This window comes from Heloderma suspectum, chromosome 5 (genome assembly GCF_057233095.1).
Source record: "Heloderma suspectum isolate Gila_16-S chromosome 5, 16-S_ref, whole genome shotgun sequence".
NCBI classification, from domain to species: Eukaryota; Metazoa; Chordata; class Lepidosauria; order Squamata; family Helodermatidae; genus Heloderma; species Heloderma suspectum.
In genome coordinates, this window is record NC_139462.1 from 180,939,211 (window position 1) to 180,960,397 (window position 21,187).

Below are 21,187 nucleotides of genomic sequence, written 5' to 3' on the forward strand. Positions count from 1 at the left end.
TGACTTCCTCAGATGTTGTGGTCTCAGAGGAAGAATCTGATCCAGAGATAGAAGAATCTGATTTAGGGCCTAGTCAAGTTTGGGATTGTCAGAGTGCTGGGAATTCATCTCTGCCTGATTTCACAGTTGCTTGTGGTCAGGGTAAGGCAGCACCTCCTTCCCTAATACAGCCAGAGCTGGCCTGGGAAAAAGCATCCAAGTTGCCCCAACCTGAGGAACATTCTTTGATAAGAAGCTAGGGAAGGCTGTCTCCCCAGCGATGCCTGCAGCTGAAAAATGAGAGGAAAAACAACCAGGTGGAGTTCTCACCTCCAGGCTAGGTTTTCTGATAGTGGTGGATTGACAATTGAGGGAACTCTAGGCACCCTGGCCCTGCATAAAAGCTGGTGCGTAGGCAAAACAGGTTTGTGGGTACAATGTCGCTGATCCTGGACATTCCTTTGTTTGGACTACCCTTGAACCTTGAACTATTGCATGCCTTGAATCCTGTATCTTGGGACACCGCCTTGGGTTATACAACTGGACTTTAAGACTCTGTTTCTGGCTTCTGCTTGGATTATCTGAGTTTACTTGAACTTGGGCTCACAAAGGACTCTGATCCGTGGGCTCTGGTGAGGTGCCTGTGTTTGTGTCCTGTTGTAACAAAGGAGTTTGCTGTTTCTTTAACACATGTTTGGTTGCTGATGTTGTGAGGGAGCTGGGCCTGACAGCGGGGATGTTTGTGACATTGTGACATGATTTGCTATGTTATTATTTAGCCTAGGACACTCACCTGTTATAACATAATCCACACTTGCTGAGGTTATTGGTACATACGATCGATAACCCCTTCTGTAGACTGACACTTCCATAGTTTGTTTGCCAAGAGTGATATTTGCAGTGTTGATGGATAGAGTTGCTGAAGAACCTCCTGCCATTTGAGAATACTGGCCTGCAAAGAGGGAAAGAGATGAAAAAGAAGACATTGCTGTGGGACTGGTCAGTCTTCCTCTCTTTTTCTTTTGCAAGGACTACAGGGATGCCCAGTTAACTCAAGTGGATTAACAACGCATCCATTACCAAAAGTACAACATAAATAAATTCCATGTCAAAAGCAATTCTAAAATTTATTGCATCCTTATCTAGCTCTTCTTACAAAAAGGTCAGAGGAATGTAAGTAATGATACCATTTTACTTCCACAACAACTCTGGGGGGTATGTTAGGCCAAGAGATAGAAATTAGCCCAAGGTCACCTATCCAGTTAAGTTCATGGTTGAGCAGGAATTTGAACCCAGGTCCCATTTTCCCAGTCCAAATCTTACGCTCTGTCCACTTGCACTTAGAAGAGCCCTTGAACGGTATATAATTCAGTTAAGCCATGCTGACTTCTAACAGGTATCTCCTAAGACGTTAGCTGGTAAACCAATGTTCTGGGTTTTACTATGTGGATAGTGTTATGGTTTAGTCACTAGATAGCACTACACTGAGTTGCATCTGGGTGGAGTTGTGAGTTTCCTGTCTGTTCAGTTCTTGTTGGAGAGAAACAACAGGGTGTTCCCCTAGCTTCTTGACTGGTGTGAGTCTTCCATGGCACCAGCAATGGTTGTGTAATAGAAAACAAAGGGGAGGGACCATATCTCTGTGGTAGAGCATATGTTCTGCATACAGGAAGTCCCATGTTGAGTCTCTAGTTAAAAGGATTGCAAGTAATAGGTCTGGGAAAGACTTCTGTCTGAGAGCCAAACATTTAGGGGTGGGGCTGTAACTCAGTGGTAACGCACATGCTTTGCATGCAGAGGGCCAAAGGTTCACTCCTGGCATCTCCAGGTAGAACTGGGAAAGAATCCCACCTGAAACCCTGGAAAGCTGCTGCCAGTCAGTGGAGACAATATGAAGCTAGATGGACTAATGATACGGCAATATAAGGCAGCTTCCTATACATCTGCCTCCCCCAGCCCATTGTAGCCCTCCAAGTGGTTTGGGCTACAACTCCCACCATGCCAGCTAGCATGGCTTATGGGATCTATAGTCCAGGAGATCTGGAAGGAGACAGTTGTGGAAACTGTAGTGGCATAATGGTTAAAGTAGGCTTACTAGTAGACTAGAAAGAGTTCATTGCAAAATGTACCGAGTGAACTTTGCTTTAACGCTGTATGCTTGTTTTTTATGAAATAAATGTATATCCTACTCCTATAAAGTTGTTCAAGGTGGCAGTCTTTTTGAGCTGTTCTCCTATAAACACACTATGGTCTTTCTCGCACAGAGTTTTTATCGTGCTATTGAGATTGCTCACTCACAGAAGTTTGCGGGCCCTTTAGATGACGTCATTCACCTCCAGGGTGTGTCCTGCACTAAATGACCTTTATTCCATTTTTAAATAGATTGGAGATAATGAGTTATCAAATTACCTCATTTGTGTTCTGCTTGAGTTATTTCTGTCAAAAAGGAAAAGCCGCAAGAAGAGGAGTGAGATCAGTGAAACATATGGAAGACTCAGAGAAAGGGGAGAAGGAGGTGGGGGGAAGGGGGGCAGGAAACGCGTGTAAAGGGAGTCCGTTGTGATCCTGCATTTAAAATGGAAGCAGAAAGCCCTGTTTTAAATGTGGGGTTTTAGGATGGTGTAGAGATGCTCTACATCCCATTTGGAGTGCTATGCATTTGGGCAGGGGGATGTGTTCGTCTTCGCGAACTCAGATAAGTCAATAAAATAGCTTCTGTATTCTCAAAACAGTTCTCAACTGACAATTTTCTCATATAACGGCTGCTAAGTTTATCTCATAGAATCCTTAACAGTAGGCTGTACGGACACTTGTAAAGCACCTTATGCTTTTTTTAAAAGTGCTCAATAAATTAATGATTTTAAAAAAGAACAGTATAAAGCTAGAACTGAGGTGCATGTATGGACCAACCGAGAGTGTGAAATACATAGATGAAGTTTCTTCTCCTCCAGTCATGGCTGCGGGGAAAAGGTCTCCCATCTGGGAATACATTGTGGCTGCTGTTATGTGTGCAATCTGGCCAGCCGCAATCATCAATCCATGTAGTCCAGTTGTAAACATACTGGTCCAGAAGGTTTGAATAATCTGGAGAGCCTAAAAGCAAAACAAGAAAGGAAGGAAGGAAGGAAGGGAGGGAGGGAGGGAAAGGGGAAGAGGGGAACAAGTCAGGCCTTTTAAGATAAATCAAGTCCATTAAGACTGCAATCATAAACCTACTTACTAGGGAGTAACCCCATTGAACAGATTGGGGCTAATAGGACTGGCTAAGGGTGCAATCTTGTGCATATTTAGACAGAAAAAGGTCCTACAAATCCCAGCATTCCCCAGCCAGCATGGATGCCAACAACATAGGGATCTCCTGTAAAATTCCATGACCAGTGGTGTAGTGGAGCCAGGGCCCAGAAGGATGCAGCACCAGCACTGTTTTATTAGTAGGGACACTGATGTCATGTGCCATGCCCCAGTCAGAATTCCCTGTCCCCTCTGACCCTAGCTGCAATCTTCACAGGGGGGAATGAATTTTACCAGCAACAATGGGCTGGTTTGCACAACATAGTTGGCTCACTGTGGGTTATTTAACCCACAATGAGCTGCAGCACGTGCTAGGCAACATCTGGAATATACAACCCCAAGCGGTTCCATGTTGTATGAACCCCGCCACCAAGGGTTATATGAGGGTTAAACAACCCTCGCATAACCCTACAACAAATCAAGGGTTATGTGAGGATTGTTTAACCCTCAAATTACCCTCAGTGGCTGAATATGCATATTCAAAATGTCACCTGTACATGCACAACATGTGTCGTGGCTCATCATGGGTTAAACAGCCCCCTGATGAGGCTGCCGTGTCCTGAAAAGCAGATCAATATATAATTCTTCATTTTAATGCAAAGGCTTTTGGGGTGGCTTGGCCTTGAATAGGCAATGAAAATTGATTAGCTTTACAAAAGGCCTGTTCCTGGTAGAGATGAAAACTGCTAAAACTGGTTTGTTGATATGGATCAACAAACTCCCATGACTGGAATACAGCAGTTGAAGGATATAACTTGTTCAAAAAGAACAGGAGGAACAAAAAGGGAGGTGGAGTTGCACTATACGTTAAAAATACATATCTCTGCACAGAAATACAGGAGGATGAGCTTGGTAGCCCCATCGAGAACATCTGGGTTAAAATAAATGGAGCAAAGAATAAAAGGAACATGGTGGTCAGAGTCTACTACTGGCCACCCAACCAAGGAGAAGACGAGGATGAAACTTTTGAAAAGCAAATCGCCAATGTTTCAAGGAAGCATGATTTTGTTGGGAGACAAATTCTGCAAAACATGGCCCTTCCAAGAAATTCCTGACTTGTGTTGCTGATAATTTCCTCCTACAGAAAGTAGAGGAAGGAACTAGAGGATCGGCTATCCTTGACTTGATCCTAACCAACACAGATGACTTAGTGGATAAAGTAGCAGTTACAGGAACTCTGGGGGAAAGTGACCATGTTATACTTGAGTTCTTGGTACTAAAGGAAGCAAAAGCTGAGTGTAGTCAAACGTGTACCCTGGATTTTAGGAAAGCCAAATTTAATAAACTCAGAACAATGATAAGTAAGGTCCCATGGCAAGTGACTCTAATGAGAAAAGGAGTCCAAGATGGGTGGGAGTTTTAAAAAAAGGAAATTCTAAAGGCACCATTACAAACAATTCCAACAAGAAAAAAAGGTGGAAGACAACAGGAGAAGCCAATGTGGCTTCACAAAAAGCTTAGAGATGACCTGAAAACTAAAAAGGACACATATAGGAAGTGGAAGGAAGGCCAAGCTACAAAGGAATTGTACAGGCAGGTAGCACAGAATTGCGGGGATGGCGTCAGGAAGGCTAAAGCTGAGAATGAGCTGAGGTTAGCAAGGGATGCTAAAGGGATGCTAAAAGCAACAAAAAGGCTTTTTTCAGATACGTGCATAATAAAAGACAGAAGGAAGAAATGGTGGTTCAACTATTAAATAAGGATGGCAAAATTATAACAGAGGACAAGGAAAAGGCAGAAGTGCTCAATTCCTACTTTGGCTCAGTCTTCTCCCAAAAGAGGGTCTATGAGCCCCCTAGCAAACGCGAAGTACAAGATGAAGGGGCAGGATTGCAGCTTGAGATTGACAGGCATATGGTCAAGGAACACTTAATTACTTTGAATGAGTTCAAATCTCCAGGGCCAGATGAACTGCATCCTAGAGTAATAAAGGAACTGGCAGAAGAACTCTCAGAACCACTGTCTATTATCTTTGAGCAATCATGGAGGACGGGTGAAGTGCCAGATGATTGGAGGAGAGCTAGTGTTGTCCCTATCTTCAAAAAGGGTAAAAAGGAGGAACCTGGGAACTACAGACCAGTCAGTCTGACGTCAATCCCTGGGAAAATTCTGGAGCAGGTTATAAAGCAATCCATCTGGAAGCACCTTGAGAACAATGCAGTGATTACTCGAAGCCAACATGGATTTGTCAAGAACAAGTCCTGCCAGATGAATCTGATCTCATTTTTGGATCAAGTAACCTCCCTTGTGGACTGTGGGAATGCTGTGGACATAATATGCCTTGACATCGGCAAAGCGTTCGACAAAGTGCCCCATGATGAGCAAACTAGCTCAAAGTGGGCTAGATGAAACAACGATCAGGTGGATCCACAGTTGGCTACAGAATCGGACTCAAAGAGTGCTTATCAATGGGATCTTCTCAAACTAGGGAGAGGTAACGAGCGGGGTACCGCAGGGCTCAGTCCTGAGCCCAGTGCTCTTCAATATTTTTATTAATGGCTTGGATGAGGAGGTGCAGGGAATGCTGATCAAATTTGCAGATGACACAGAATTGGGGAGGATAGCTAATACCCTGGAAGACAGAAACAGAATTCAAAGTGATCTTGATAGGCTGAAGCGCTGGGCAGAAAACAGAATGAAATTTAATAGGGACAAATGCCAATTTCTGCACCTAGGAAAAAGAAATGAAATGCACAGTTACAAGATGGGTGATACTTGGCTCAACAGTAATGCAAGCGAGAAGGATCTTGGAATTGTTGTAGATAGCACGCTGAATATGAGCCAACAGTGTGATGTGGCTGCAAAAAAGGCAAATGCTATTTTGGGCTACATTAATAGAAGTACAGTATAGCTTCCAAATCACGTGAAGTACTAGTTCCCCTCTACTCAGCACTGGTTAGGCCTCATCTGGAGTACTGTGTCCAGTTCTGGGCACCACACTTTAAGAAGGATGCAGACAAACTGGAGAGGGTTCAGAGGAGGGCAACAAAGATGATCAGGGGACTGGAAACAAAGCCCTATCAGGAGAGACTGAAAGAACTGGGCATGTTTAACCTTGAGAAGACTGAGGGGAGATATGATAGCGCTCTTCAAGTACTTGAAAGGTTGTCACAGAGAGGAAGGCCAGGATCTCTTCTCGATCATCCCAGAGTTCAGGACACGGAATAATGGGCTCAAGTTCCAGGAAGCCAGATTCCGGCTGAACATCAGGAAAAACTTCCTGACTGTTAGAGCAATACGACAATGGAACCAATTACCTAGGGAGGTGGTGGGCAATCCTGCATTCAAGATGAGGCTGGACAGCCATCTGCCAGGGATGCTTCGACTTATATTCCTGCACTGAGCAGGAGGTTGAACCCGATGGTCTTACAGGCCTCTTCCAACCTTACTATTCTATGATTCTATGATCAACACAGCTGCCCAAATGTTCAGGCTCTCCTTGGGGAGGTAGCTGTGGAAACTGTCATGATGATGATGATGATGATGATGAATGTGGAGTTAGGAAGTGGAGTAAGATAAAGATGCAGTCAGAGTCGTTACTTACCATTTATGCAGTTTCTATCATATACTATATTGCTGTCATTATCTTCTCTTTGACATCTGGGAAATATCAGGTGCACATAAAAGGTCACATTGGCTCCTACCAGAGTTGGGCTGTCAGAGGTCAAATTGGCCACAACTTTTCCCCCTGAAAAAGTTAAGATCATGTTTGCTTATTGCATTTATATCCCGCCTTTCCTCCAAGGCACTCAGGGTGGTGCACAAGGTTCTCTCCCCCCACCCCATTTTATCCTCACAACCACCCTGTGCATTATTTGGCAGGGTGGGGCAGAGCAGGCACAAGGTAAATCTGGATTTACTGGTAGATCTCTGGGTTACTTGCAAAAGATCAACAAGAATTTCTGACTCACAACAGCAACAATAAAATGACTTGTCACTCCCACCCATCCCTAAATTATGCTTTGTGGACTGAAATAAAATCCTCAGGAGGAAGGATAATCAGGGGGGTTTCTCCACAACAATGGAAGGAGAAGCGCATGGAGGATTATCTGGATTTTCCTAGGAATCGCTTTGGTGTGCTTTGGTCCGTGCAGGGCTCCACGAGTGAGTGCACCACAGCAGCATAAGTTGCTTCACAGAACGTACTGGGGGGGGGGGGTTGGAGTGAATCTCATCTGACTGGCAGGGGCTGCTCAACCAATAAAAGAGTCCCCCCCATCCAGGATCTCTCTCCCCGCTTTCTCCTTCTACAAAATCCTGAGAGGTTTTGTCTTGCCTTGACAGAAGCACTCTCCTTCTCTCCCCCCACCCCCCACATTAATTACTTCCTTAAAGCACCAAACATTAAGGAAACACAACTGTAGATCCTTCTCCCCCGCCCCAATACTTCCAATGCTGCAATCCAGTGAAGCTCTGCATTATCTGCTCTCTTACAGGTGGCAAAGTACTTTAGGAGACTTAACCTTGTGAATACTTGAAGCAACCTGGCTCCAACCAGCCCTTTTACTAATCCCCTTTCTCCTTTAGCCCCCGACACTGGAAAGGAGCAAAGCTGTAAATTAATTACTTCAACAAAAAAAAAAAAAGGAAGTAAACATCAAAGACAAGCCTCTTTGAACACAATGGGAGTTACTTCTGAGTAGACACACATATGTTTGTGGTGGGAAAGACAGGGACGGGAAACACAGAGACGGGAAAGCAGCCCACTTTCGAACCTGATGCTGTGCACAATCGAAGGTGTGAATTAGTTATTTCCGAATGGCAATAAACCAAACAACAGAGAATTGCAGCTTTGAGATAGTACTTTAGGGAATTAGTGCTTTAAAATATGTTATTTCGATTGAGGCGGATTTCTGTAAATTCTGAAGTGTGCATTCAGGGGACAAGCCTCATTGATCACAATGGGAGTTACTTCTGAGTAGGCACTAATTGGTTTGTGCTGGAAAACACAGGGACAGGAAACACCCCTTGACCAGGGTCACGGTGAAAGGTACACTCCTGGGCCGGGCTAGCACACCTGAAGTAAATGAGGGGGTTGGGGCGCACAACAACTATACCATGGAGAACCCGACAAGGAAAAGAATCGGACTTAAAAGTAGTCTCAGGAAATCCAGTTTTTCCACAAAACGCTCCAGGGTTGCTGCAGAATGGCCACAACATCATGTGGCCTGAATGACCTTGAAACAGAGCCAGCTTGCAGCTAATCAACCATGGAGACACCCCCCAGGAGTGGATTTGTGTGTGAAAGGACTGTAAGCTCTGTTCAGTTCTGATATTTGAAACAAATCCCTGAACTTAGAATTCTTCAATGTTGAAGAATTCTTCAATTCTAAGTGTATTTCTTCTGCACCTGGCTCTGCTGATGGAGGTTTTAATAAAAACAAAGTAGATCCTGCAACCCCTGAAGTCTGTCCACTCCTGTTATACAGCAGTTTCCCAAAACTCATTGATGGTCTTTAAAATGGCCCTGTAACTTGGAACAAGCCGTTCCTTTAAAAAAAATGTATTTCATTGTAATTATATTGAAATTCAGTAGAAGAAGAAAAACACACATGACAAATGCATTTCATATACACAGTTGTTCAATGCATGATTATACAGCCACATGGGCTTCATTTGGTTGAGCTAGATTGATCTTTCTTGTCTCACACTGCAAATAAAACTCTACCTCTCCAACAGTCTTTCCATCTGGGGTTTCCTTCTTCCCAGTAAGGGTAAAGCTTGTCATTCCAATTATTGTGGTCAGAAGACCAGCCTTTTAGCCTGCCATGGAACTTGTGATGAGAAGACACTCTTCCTCGACTCATCACATCTCGAAATTCTAGAAAAAAAAGTGAACCATATGCAAGGAGTTACCATGATGCTTTTGTTTGTTTTACATACACGATGCAGCAAATATAACATTCCACAACTTTACTGCAGAGAAAGCACACATCTAAGCTATGATACTTTGATGTTTTCCCTTAGCCTGTGGTGTGTTCAGAAGCTACAAAAGGACTTTTGTAAATGTAGAAGCACATGAATTAACACTCTGCAATCCTTCATTTGCTGATCTTCGCATTCTCAATGCTTTGGATTGCAAATGAATCACAGTTACATGTAAATCAACTACAGCTGGCTGTTTGAAAGTACACTGTGGAACTATATTAAGAGGTTTAAATAAGGCATGTTTGGTATGTGTAGCCTGCACCACAACAGATGTTGCATAGTTTGGATGAGTGAAATCATAGGATATACTGTGGCAACTCGGATTAGTACTAAGAGACTGGGTTTGGACAATCGCAGCGGGGGAAGACACCATTGTGCAGTAGAGGATGTAGGATGGGTATGAAGTCCCCGCCCCCTGCTGCTCCGCATGCTGAGTTCGGACGATATGCCAACCCATGCGTATACCCCCATTAGATAGTATGCTTCAATGGAGGAGTCCTCCTCCTTTGAGGAGCTAGAGGCCCTAGAAGCCCAGGGCACCGCAGGCCAGAGACTGCCACAAGACCCACACTAGCCTGAGCCCTTAGGGAAGATGGTTGCAGGGCCATCCCTATCAGGAGAAAGGGACTCTGCCTCTGAGGCAGAGGCTGGGCCACCCCCTGACCCCTGGGAGCATCATCGCCCTACAGGCTAGTAGGGCTCCTGTGTGAAGTAGTGCTTGCCTCCAGAAAAGGTCTCCTCAGGAGAAAGTGTCTCCTCAGGAGTAAGGGTCTAGAAAGGGAGCCTTCATTACTGCAGCTGAACTCTGGTTGGGGTCTAGCAGCCTTAGGCTTCAAAACCTTCACTGAAAACACATCCATTGGAATAAATTCCTGCCTCTGCTGCATAGCTTGCTTCCTGAACCCTGCCCTGTGATTGTTTCCTGACCGTTTGGACTGACTAATGATGCTGGTTCTGGACTGTGTAAGGTACCCCACTGATTTCCTGTGTTTGACCTCTTGCTTGTTACCTTTTTAAATATTTTTGTTGTTTTTTAAAGAAAAACACAACACAACAACATAAACACACAATACACATACACTAAAATATCTCTTAAGATTGTAAGATATCTACCTTTGGCTCCCATTACACAACAAATGCTCATTAATATGTTCTAGTTCTTATCTTAGTTGTATATCATACATTGGGTTCACAGACATTATCTCATTTCTCTCCTAATTTTAACAACAAAAAAAGAGAATTAACCACCTCAAAGTTCAAAATCCACATACATAGATATCATTTTTCTCTATTTCTTGTACAAATTCTATAAAACGTTTCCAATCTAAAATAAATTTAGTTGTTGATCCTTCTTTAATTAAATTAGTAAGTTTTGCCATCTCTGCCAGCTCCATCATTTTCATGATCCACTCGCTCACAGTTGGTATTGTTTCATTCTTCCACTTTTGTGCATACAATAACCTTGCACCCATTGTCATGTAGAGAAAGAGGGTTCCCCCCTTCTCTTTTACGTTAGTCCCGATAAAAAAAGTTTCTGACTTTAATTCTACAGTAGTCTTTAATATTCTTTGAGCTAAAGACTGTATTCGTTTCCAAAATGTTTTAGCTTTTTTACAAGTCCACCATAAATGATAAAACGTTCCCTCTTGAACTTCACATTTCCAACATTTTTCCCATAGGATAGCTAGCTATAGACTTGAAGGTTTGCTGACTTTACTGCAGTTAGAGTTTGTACAGTTAAAGCAGGACTGCTGCAATGTGGAGAATAATGCAAATGGTGGTTACCCGCGTGCTGGGGGTGGGGTGGGGTGGGGTGGGGTGGGGGGAGCAGCCAAAATGGCTTCTTCCCCTGCTGTGATTGTTCAAGCTTGCCCACAAACTCTTACTGTAACCTTTGTTTGAAATGTATGTAGAATAGGATGGTCTGCAGTCTTTTGTACATCTGTCCCAACCCACATCTGGCTGATTTTAGGATCGGGGCTTGTTTTGGAAGGCACACTAGTTGGTGGTTCCTTTTTTCATATCCAGTATGGCAGCCTTTCCAAGGAGCTGATAAACACTCAAAGTATCGTTCTCATTGATGGATGTTGGATTTTTTCTTGCTTTTTGTTTCTCTAAGTAAAGCTATTAGGCCTTGCCTGGTTTGTTGCTTTTGATACTTCATGTCAAAACAAACAATCTGACAGGAGACTTCCTTGTTGCTGTCATGCCATTTCCAGCATGACTGTGTAAGTAAAAGCTCTAATAGTGATTGTTCTGTTGCTTGTTGATAGTTAACTGATATCAGAATTCACATTTATTATAATCAGCATAAAATTAGTTTATAGATACACCCCGCCACCAAGGGTTTAGGAACTTTGGCATATTCAATTCATATTCAATGAGGGGAACCTAATTTGGAAAGGGCAGTTAGAATTTTCATTTAAAATTATGCAGTACTAAGCTCAGTGGGAGATACTTTCCAGTAAATCTGTATAGGATTGCAGCCAAAGTGATGGGACCACTAAAGGGCCTTGGGGATATCAATGCTTGAAAATCCCTCCTCATCCACAAAGTCTACTGGTTAACCTTGGGCCTGTCGCTCAGCCTAACCTACCTCACAGGATTGTTGTGAGGATAAAGTGGAAAGGCAAGATAAACATCTGATAGCAATTTCAGCCTCATTTCTTATCTGTATAATTAAAATATTTATTTCACAGAGTTGTTGTAAGACAGAAGCATTATTAAATATTTTTGTATATTGAAAGTCTGATTCTACCCCTTCACTTTCCCCTGTCCATATTATCTTTCCTTTACCCTGTGCTTGCTTTATATATGGGGGATGGGGAGAGAGAGAGGAATAACTGTGTGTGAATGGGTTTGAGGGCAGTGGTGCAATTAAGTACCTTTAGACTCTGGAGATTAAGAGTTAATCATTTTATGCAACTCCCCATTCCTGGACCTACTGGGCTGAATCCAGATTTAGTCATACTTAAATTGGCCCACTGAAATCAGTGGGACTTAACATTAGTCATGACTAACCTAAATTCCATTGAATTCAATGGGTCTACTCTAAATATGACTTAAGTCTGGATTCAACCAATATCTTATAGGGTGGGGGCTCTTTAGAGGATAGTATGTATTACCAGTGGAAACTGGGGGCTTCAATGTCAGTGGGGTGGTGAATCTGCTCCGGGTTTCAGTCAGAACTCTAAAGGAGCGATCCAAAGTGCTTCCATGGAACCCAGTGTGGATTCCCCGCCTCATTGACATTGAAGCCATCAGCCTCCACTGTGCATTCCTTTACTTAGTTCAAAAGGTCTTTTGCCCTCCCTTCTCTTTAGGTGCTGATGTGTATTACTTCACTTATTCCAAAATGTGGTAAACCAGCCTGGCGCAACTCACTCTGCTGAGTGGGGCCCTGGACTTCTGCCCCAAAGTCCTTCCCTGAGTGGGCCTCTATTAATGGGGGTGTAAGAAGGGGCAATGAATACAAAAGAAGTGCTACCAAAACAAAAATGTTCCAGACCAACCAGTTTCTCTGTCCTCTCCTGCCCCAGAGAAAGAAACAGGATCCGTTCTAATGTTCCTATTCCATGCGCCTGATGCAAGGCTAAGGGATGAGGAACGCTTTGACATTTCACATTCATGTTCCAAGTCTTTTAGGAATTACTCTTCTGTCATGTTACACGAGATGGCAAAACGATTCAAGAGCCTGTGTTAGTTGTACATTGAGATGGAGCAAGAACACACTTTCAAAGGGTGAATGGAGTCAAGTGTAACTTGAATTTCTAAAGCTGTGTACCATCCTTCCCCAACCTGGTGCCCTCCAGATAGGTTGGACTGCAGCTCCCATCATTCCCAGCCAGCATGTTGACTTGGAATGATGGGGTTGCATTCCAACGTTTCTAGAGGACACCTGGGGGCATCTCTACGCCAGCCTAAAATCCTGCATTTAAAATGGGGCTTTCTGCTTCTGTTTTAAATACAGGATCACAGTGACTCCCTTCAATATGTGGATGACACACAGCTCTACCTCTCATTCAAATCTTCACCAGGGTTGGCCATAGAATCCCTGTCTAAATGGCTGGAGACAGTGAGCAGCTGGATGGGGAGAAATAAGCTGAAGCTGAACCCTGAGAAGACCGAGGTACTTTTGGTGGGAGACAAGAGGAGGTTGGGGGATGCATGCTCACAGGAAGAGTAGGGGTTCTAATCCACATTAATGACTGTGAGTACAGGGCCAGGGAAATGGTGATTATTCTAGGTAAACATTATTGGAATAGAAGGATATGGTCTTCTGTACATTGCATAAGAGTCAAAACTGGCAATTCCCGCTAAACTATCCATTGTTATATTGGATGTTTTGACAAACAAAGTTCATCTGGTAGCAATTTATGCTTACTTTGATGCATGTTTTTATTTTAATATTTCCCTTTTATAACAGGAAAAAGAGAAAAACTTTCTTAGACATCCTTCTCTTGTTGTTGAGACTGACACAAATGTGGTTGCTTTGTGCCTTTCATCTCAATTAAAATCACAAGTCCTTAAAATATTTTTTCTTAGACATTCTTCCAGTGGGTCAGATGAGAGGATTAACAATCTCATTGTAGGAAGTTATCTTTGGTGGTAGTAAATTCAAAAAGTCAGAAGGCCCATTATTTGACTCTATGAATGTGTTTTGCAATATTTTTTAACTATCATGGGGAAAAAGTAATGAAGTCTTCTCTCTTTGTGAAATAATGGAAAACTGGAATGAAGTGGAGACCTGAGGGTCTTTCGGAGTCTTGAGAAGATTAACAATCAAAACTAATTTAGCCCTGTGCCTCATAAATCAATTTTACTGTATTATTTGCATAGGGGGTGCTCAGGTATTTCTCCCATTCATCCATGTCCAAGGGGATAAAGACAGGTTACATGCTAATGCATATAACAATACTCCAATTACTTTTGTTTCTTAAAAAAAAAAAAGCTGCTTCCGAAGGCGAAAATTTAGAGCAGAGAAGTGGCAGAAGAGTGTGCTTAACCCTCTCCCCACCTGCTGCTTCTCTGCTCCCAGAGAAATTCCTCCCTCTTTCAGAATTCAGAATGGCTGTCTGCCCCACAAACATGCATTTTGAACCCCACAGGAGAAAAACATGGAGTGGAGAAGTGGGGCAGCCCCTCACCCCTTTCCCATCTCAAAAAATCCCTCTTCCTAAAGCGGCTTGGCTTTGAAAGAAACTAAAGGCTGTTTGTGAAGGCTCATGCAGCAACATGAGAATGTAATATTCAATTAGCTCCTAAGGAAGATGGATGAGTTGGGTGGGGCACCAGAGCCATGCCAAGAAAAGACGGTGGCAGCACCCCTTTATGGTGGTGAGAGAGGAGCTGTGGCTCAGTGATAGACCACATGGTTTGCATGCAGGAGGCCCCAAGTTCAATCACCCACATCCCTAGGTAGGGCTGGGGAAATTCCTGCCTGAAACCCTGGAGAGCCACTGCCGGTCGGTATAGTCAGTACTGGGCTGGATAGACCAAGGGCCTGACTCAGTAGAAGGCAGCTTCCTGAGTTCCTATGAGACAAGAGTCATCCCTTCAGGGGGTGATGAGACTACCAAGAGAAGCATGGTTCCCATCGATCTCTGACCCTGTGGAAGAGATGGGAGCAGTGTGTCTCCAGCCATTTCCTAGCCATTTATCCAGTCCTGTGCCATCTGTTGGAAGCCCAGAGCGTGCAGCTTCAGAAATAAAAACATTTTTATACCTCATACACAGTTCACACATTTGTATTCCAGGTGAATTAATTCAAAAGGGCCAACCTCCCACCCCTCTCATGCTCTGTAACTCAAAATCACTAATGCAGAATAGAATCCCCACCGTCTATAAACAAGCACTGGAAGGGATGGGAAAATTCACCTAGTACCAGGGGTATCACAGGATGGTCAGAGGGCATTAAGACACTACTAATCTGGATCAAGTGAATGTGCGCCCAAGCAATGTAATCCCATATATGTCTACTCAGAAGTATGTCTCATCAAACTTAACGAGGCTTACTCCCATGTAAGCGTATGTGGGATTGCAGCCCAAGTCTAGAAGAGACACATTACGATGGTTCTCGTAGCTCTGTCTCTGCAGATTAAGATTGCCAACCTTCATCCTTGCCCCTGCTCCTGTGCTGTTCACAACAGCTTGAGCTGCATACTCTAACTGACCTCCATGCCTCACTTGCTGGTTTCTACAGATCCATCTGTTTTTAAAGCCACAGGTGGAGGCCACTCCCCCCCCCATCAGAGTTGACAATCCTACTGCAAATTATTTTAGTGAGGGAATAAAGAGGGAGGGTCAGGCACTCACGTCTGGTGGCCACAGCAGGTAGAACTCCTTTGGCCACAAGCAGGTATCCAAGCAGGAGGAAGAGGCAAGCCCACTTCATGATTGTGTAGATACAGCTGGATGCCCAGACTGCAGAATTTGTACAGGTCCACTTGCTGTTTCTCCAAACCTCTTCAGCGTAGAACTGGGAATAATGCTTCCCTGCTGCCTTCCTCCCCTCTGATTAAATTAAGGACCTGGGGCTCATCATGTGATGGTTTTAAGGAGAGATGCATGATTTTGTGTCTTTGCTTCGCTCTTTTTTTTTCCCAGCTCATGTGCTTATGACTCATTCCTCTCACTTTTAACATCCACTGGGATTTTAACAGCTCTGCTTAGATGCATAGGCCTTTTGCCTCTCAGGCATTTCTGGAGCAATTTTGCACCTTTCACAGAGGGTGTGTAGACATTTGTTTTACACTGAGATGTGAATTCCTCTAGCAGTTCAGGGATGGCCGACCATCCACATTCTCAAGGAACATTCCTGTTCTCCTGACAGTGGCTCAGGGGCCAGAGGTGTATTTCTGGGGGCTCTATATTGGAGTCAACACCACCTAGCACTACAGGCATCACACTCTTGGAACCACCGTACTTCAAGCATAGCCAGGGCACTATATACAAAACCAAAGAAAAATGTGCCATTAAAATATGAATTATGTCTGTCTGTCTGTCTGTCTGTCTCTGTTGACTTAGGAAGCTGCCTTTCACTGTGTCAGACCATTGGTCCATCTAGCCCAGTATTGTTGACAGTGAACGGCAGCGGCTCTCCATGGTTTCAGGCAGGAATTTTTCCAGCCCTACCTGGAGATGCTGGGGATTGAACCTGGGAGGTTCTGCATGCAAAGCAGGTGCTCCACCACTGAGCCATGGGCCCTTCAGGTGAGGCTTTTAGCATGCTATTGCCCTGCCTTCTTCACAGAATTTTCCAGGTGGTCCAGATGATGGACTTCTTCCACTCTAACCCTCCTGTGTTTTCTCACCACTCCTTCCATTTAGACAGAATTGCTGCACAGTGCCTTCTGATTGGTATTGCTAGAAGTCCTCCATCTGGAAGCACCCTGTCTCTCACCATTTCTGGAAACAAATTGATTTTCCTTCCATGTGAAGCCATGGGCAAGTGAACATCAGAGGAGCCCTGCAAGGTCAGACGAGAGGTCTGTCTAGTTCAGCAACCTATCTGGATAGGGGTGAATGCTCCTTTCTTGTTCTCCTCGACCTCTCAGCGGCTTTTGATACCATTGGCCACAGTATCCTCCTGGACTGCCTGGAGGGGTTGGGCATTGGAGACACCATATTACGGTGGTTCCGGTCCTTCCTCTCTGGCAGGTACCAGAGGGTAGCACTGGGAGAGGAGGTTTGAGACCCATGGCTGCTCACTTGTGGGGTGCCACAGGATTCCATCCTCTCCCCGATGCTATTTAACATCTATGTGAAGCCACTGGGGGTTATCATCAGGAGGTTTGGGGTGCGGTGTCATAAATATGCAGATGACACGCAGCTCTACCTGTCGTTCAACTCTTCACCAAGGTTGGCCATAGAATCCCTGTCTAAATGTCTGGAGACAGTGAGCGGCTGGATGGGGAGGAATAAGCTGAAGCTGAAACCTGACAAGACCGAGGTACTTTTGGTGGGAGACAAGAGGAGGTTGGGGGATTTAAACAAACCAGCACAAGGGAAAGGCATTGAATATTATGCAAAAACAGAAGAGGAAATGTTCTCGAAGTGTCTAGAAATACTTTATTCAGCCCAAAGTGTTTCAGAAAGGCTTATTGAAGGATATATGTGGAAAGACAAGTGGAAGCCCTTGATGAAGGAATAACATTTCCAAAATGCATTGGGATGAATAAAGTATTTTTAAGCACTTTAAGAACGTTTTCTCTCCTGCTTTTGAGTAAAACATCTGGAGGGCCACAAGTTGCCCACCCTTACTCTATATGGTATTAGGCAACAATACACTCACAGTATCAGCCCTATTCTCCTCTCTATTCATCTGTAAATCTAAGGATAACAAAACTGAGCGACTTAGCAATTTTCTAGTCTCAAATATTAGGTCTGACATTAAATTGCTAATTATATGGCTACAATAGGTATAACTAGCTTGCTTACACAGAAACTAGTTACTCTTATTGATATGAAGACCATAATTCGCTCACTTTTTGCAAAACAGCACAACTGTGAAGTACTAACATGGTGTCCTAACACCTCACCTGCTTCATGCCTCCAGTTCATAATAACATCTCTTCAACCATACTGGTTGTTTTTCAGATTTAATAAAAATGCCAAAGTTTATATGCTTCAGAATAAGGGGTGCAATCTTTAACCATTTTAAAGAGTAGAAGAGGAATCAACAAAATATTTAATTGATTAACCAGTAAGCACAAACTTTAATGAGTATGAGGACATTTTAATTGGTTTAGCTGAGAGTTGAGGGCACATTTGTTTATTGGCTGAAGTTTTTTTTGTCTGATGTGTTACTTTCATAGGGAATGGAAAAGAAAATATTAAAGATGGCCTTTCCTTCGATCCATGTGAGGTCACTTTTATTTGCTGCCCTGCATATTATATCCCATTTTCATCTAGATCTCAAAGGCCACCTTTGTTGAGGCATCTACAATTGCACTAACATTGTCAGCTGTGACCTTATTTAAACTTGAACAAACCTCTGCAATAAACTTCAGCAAATTAACATCCTCATGTAGTGTAAAGTAGATGTGTGCGTGTGCGCGCGCGCACACACACACACACACACACACACACACTTTTCTCCAGAGCCAATACAGATCGGGGGGAGGGGGCTACTTGGCTCCAAAACAGCAGCCAACAACAGCCAACACTGCACAACTAGTGAGAGTGAGCAGGGCCAGGCACAAGGCCAGATATCTGGTGGAGGCTGGTGGCTCCGATGTCAGTGGGGTGTTGAATCTGCTCTGGGTTTCAGTCTGGTTCTTACTGAAACCTGGAGCGGGTTCACCACCCCACTGACATCAGAGCCACCATCCTCCACTGCAGATCCAAGAGGCAGTGGAGGAGGTGTATTGGGCTTACATGGCCCTTCACACACTGGCCCCTTGTTGGCCAAAAGAGGTAGCATGCAGATAGACACATTCACCACTATGTCTCCTTCCCCGCTGCCGCCATGATCACTTTTCAGGAATGGACCAAGAATGTAAAGAGACACATCCACATGGCTCTAAGAGGACAACATGTCCTGTTTCAGTACACACAATCCCTATAGTAGTCACATGCTGGGTGGTTTGGTATGAGCTCATTCTCCCGTCTGTCTATGGGATTGATAGGGACAACTGTGGAGCACTATGAATTGTCTAGCATACATGGGCTGCACACATGACTTGCTATGCTCCCCACTGAGTAAAGCAGCATCCCCAAAACACCCGGATGTTTCCTTTGTAGGTAGATGTCATTTTGCTTCAGAGAAACAGTCATCTTCTGAGGTTGTCATTCTAGAATTCAAGCACTGAGGGAAATTAGGAAAAAAAAGGAAAGCAATGAACTGCCAACTTTAAAATATGTTCCTGAATTAATCAATTAAAATGTAAATTTTGAATCAATCCAACTGATTAATCAACTAACTATTGCAGTGCTACAAATTACTATTAATAACTAAAGATGCCCAGAAACAAAAGACTTTATAAGTCTCTTTGGATAACTAGCAGAAAAGAAAATAAATTATAGAGCTAAATAAATAAAGCAAGTGCATATAACCGACATTCACTCTCACTTCAGAAGGTGCATTTAGCTGTTTTCATATACTGTGGTTTAATATACTCAATGAACCTTTCCTCTATTGATTCAAGCTATAAAACACTGATCACTGTAATGATTGCTTTAGTGATACAAAGATGAAAAGGGAGAATTAAAAGAGAGAGTGCGCAGGTAAATTAAAGGTAGAGGCTAAAGGCTAAAAAAAAAAAAAGAGACAAAGTTTTGTTTTTAATATTAGGGGCACAATAAAACCATTGGGATTTGTTCCCCATCTGAAGCTTATCAGGGAGAAAGTGTCATGACCCCAGAGAGTCCAGTAGTGACCTAAGCATGGACTCAGCAGCTGAGGAACCAGTGGTGCCAATGGAGGTGGCACCAGGCCCAAGCACTAATGTGGAACCAAAGAGCCTCAAGCCCACACCCTTGAGCCCAGCTCCAGTTCTGGGCCGGCACACCCATCTCCATGAGCTCCTCAATCGATGGAACCAGTGTGCCAATGCAGGCAGCATACGTGGCATCAGCTCTTCGAGAGCGGAAGGAATGCTGGGTTCCAGGCCAGAGGTTTGACCCTTTAAGGGAGGGGTCCTGGACCGTTTTGGACCCATGGGCACATTTGGAAATTTGAGAAACTGCTGTGGGCACCACCACAAAATTGCTCCCATGGTGGATGTGGCTAGTCACATACTGGCTGCTGTGGAGGCCCAGCTACTCAAAACTGAGCTAAAGAGGGGCATGGGGGGGGGGGCTAGAGATGGCGAGGGAGGGGGAAATAGCAAGGCAAAGGGGCAAAAGGGAGAGAAAGAGCAAGGCTAGAAGCTAGAAGAGGAGAGAAAGAAGACTGCCCTAACATGTTCCAAGGTTTTTCTCAGAACAATATTTTGAAGGGGGCAGGGAGAGGAGAGCTTCGTGGGTACCAGTGGAGGTCGCTGCAGGCACCATGACACCTGTGGGTGCTGCGTTGGGGACCCCTGCTTTAAGGCTTTCCACTTTGTAGGAAGGGTTTGAGTCTGAGTGGAGGCTTCTAGGATGAAGCATGAGCGGTTTCGGTTTGGCCTCAGACCTTGTCAGAGCACCTTGCTCATTAGGAGCTCTCCTGGGTGCTGCAACAACTGACCTGCCTTGCTGCACTGAGCTTAGTGGAATCCTGCTTTGGACCAGAACATGGCAGAAAATGTCAAGTATGGTGAAAGGTTCCCTGTTACAGGATAAAAATTAAAATGCCTTGCACCAAGATGGCAGTATATTGGTGTCCGGAGTCCAAATGTTCCTTACAGATGTGGGAGCTCAAACAGCACACATGAAGTTCCTCTACCTACAAGGGCTTCCCCATTCACTTCAATGGAGGAGGCAATGCATTTATTGTAGGAAGCTGCTCCATGTGTAATACGGTAGGCACTTGCACATCGGCCAAAATGAGGAAAAGCATCATCAAAAAAAGAGAATAATAGAAGACACTGATTTGCATAGAGTTTGTATATGTTACATATATAATATAGATGCAAATTTTATTTTATCATTTAAATAGAATCATAGAATAGTAGGGTTGGAAGGGGCCTACAAGGCCATTGAGTCCAACCCCCTGCTCAATGCAGGAATCCAGGTCAGAGCGTCCCTGACAAATGGCTGTCCAGCCTCGTCTTGAAGTCCTCCAGTGTGGGAGAGCCCACCACCTCCCCAGGTAATATGTTCCATTGTCGTATTGCTCTTACAGTCAGGAAGTTTTTCCTGATGTTCAGCCGGAATCTGGCTTCCTGTAACTTGAGCCCATTATTCCGTGTCCTGCACTCTGGGATGATCAAGAAGAGATCCTGGCCTTCTTCTCTGTGACAACCTTTCAAGTACTTGAATAGTGCTATCATCTCTCCCCTCAGTCTTCTCTTCTCAAGGCTAAACATGCCCAGTTCTTTCAGTCTGTCTTCATAGGGCTTTGTTT

At 44.0% G+C, this 21,187-nt stretch overlaps 1 protein-coding gene across 4 annotated transcripts in view; it reads right to left on the reverse strand.

Moving 5' to 3' along the window:
* The window catches only part of GPNMB (glycoprotein nmb), a 36,719-nt gene extending 21,002 nt beyond the window's left edge, over positions 1 to 15,717 (reverse strand). For 2 of the 4 annotated variants that reach the window (XM_084858569.1, XM_084858568.1), the window contains exons 1-5: positions 15,514 to 15,717; positions 8,939 to 9,091; positions 6,815 to 6,958; positions 2,890 to 3,072; positions 773 to 931 (exon numbers count right to left, since the gene is read on the reverse strand). In XM_084858569.1, coding sequence (XP_084714695.1) covers positions 773 to 931; positions 2,890 to 3,072; positions 6,815 to 6,958; positions 8,939 to 9,091; positions 15,514 to 15,592 — 718 coding nt within the window. In that variant the 5' untranslated portion in view covers positions 15,593 to 15,717. The other 2 variants (XM_084858571.1, XM_084858570.1) reach the window with 1 other exon arrangement.
* Positions 15,718 to 21,187: the final 5,470 nt, after the last annotated feature.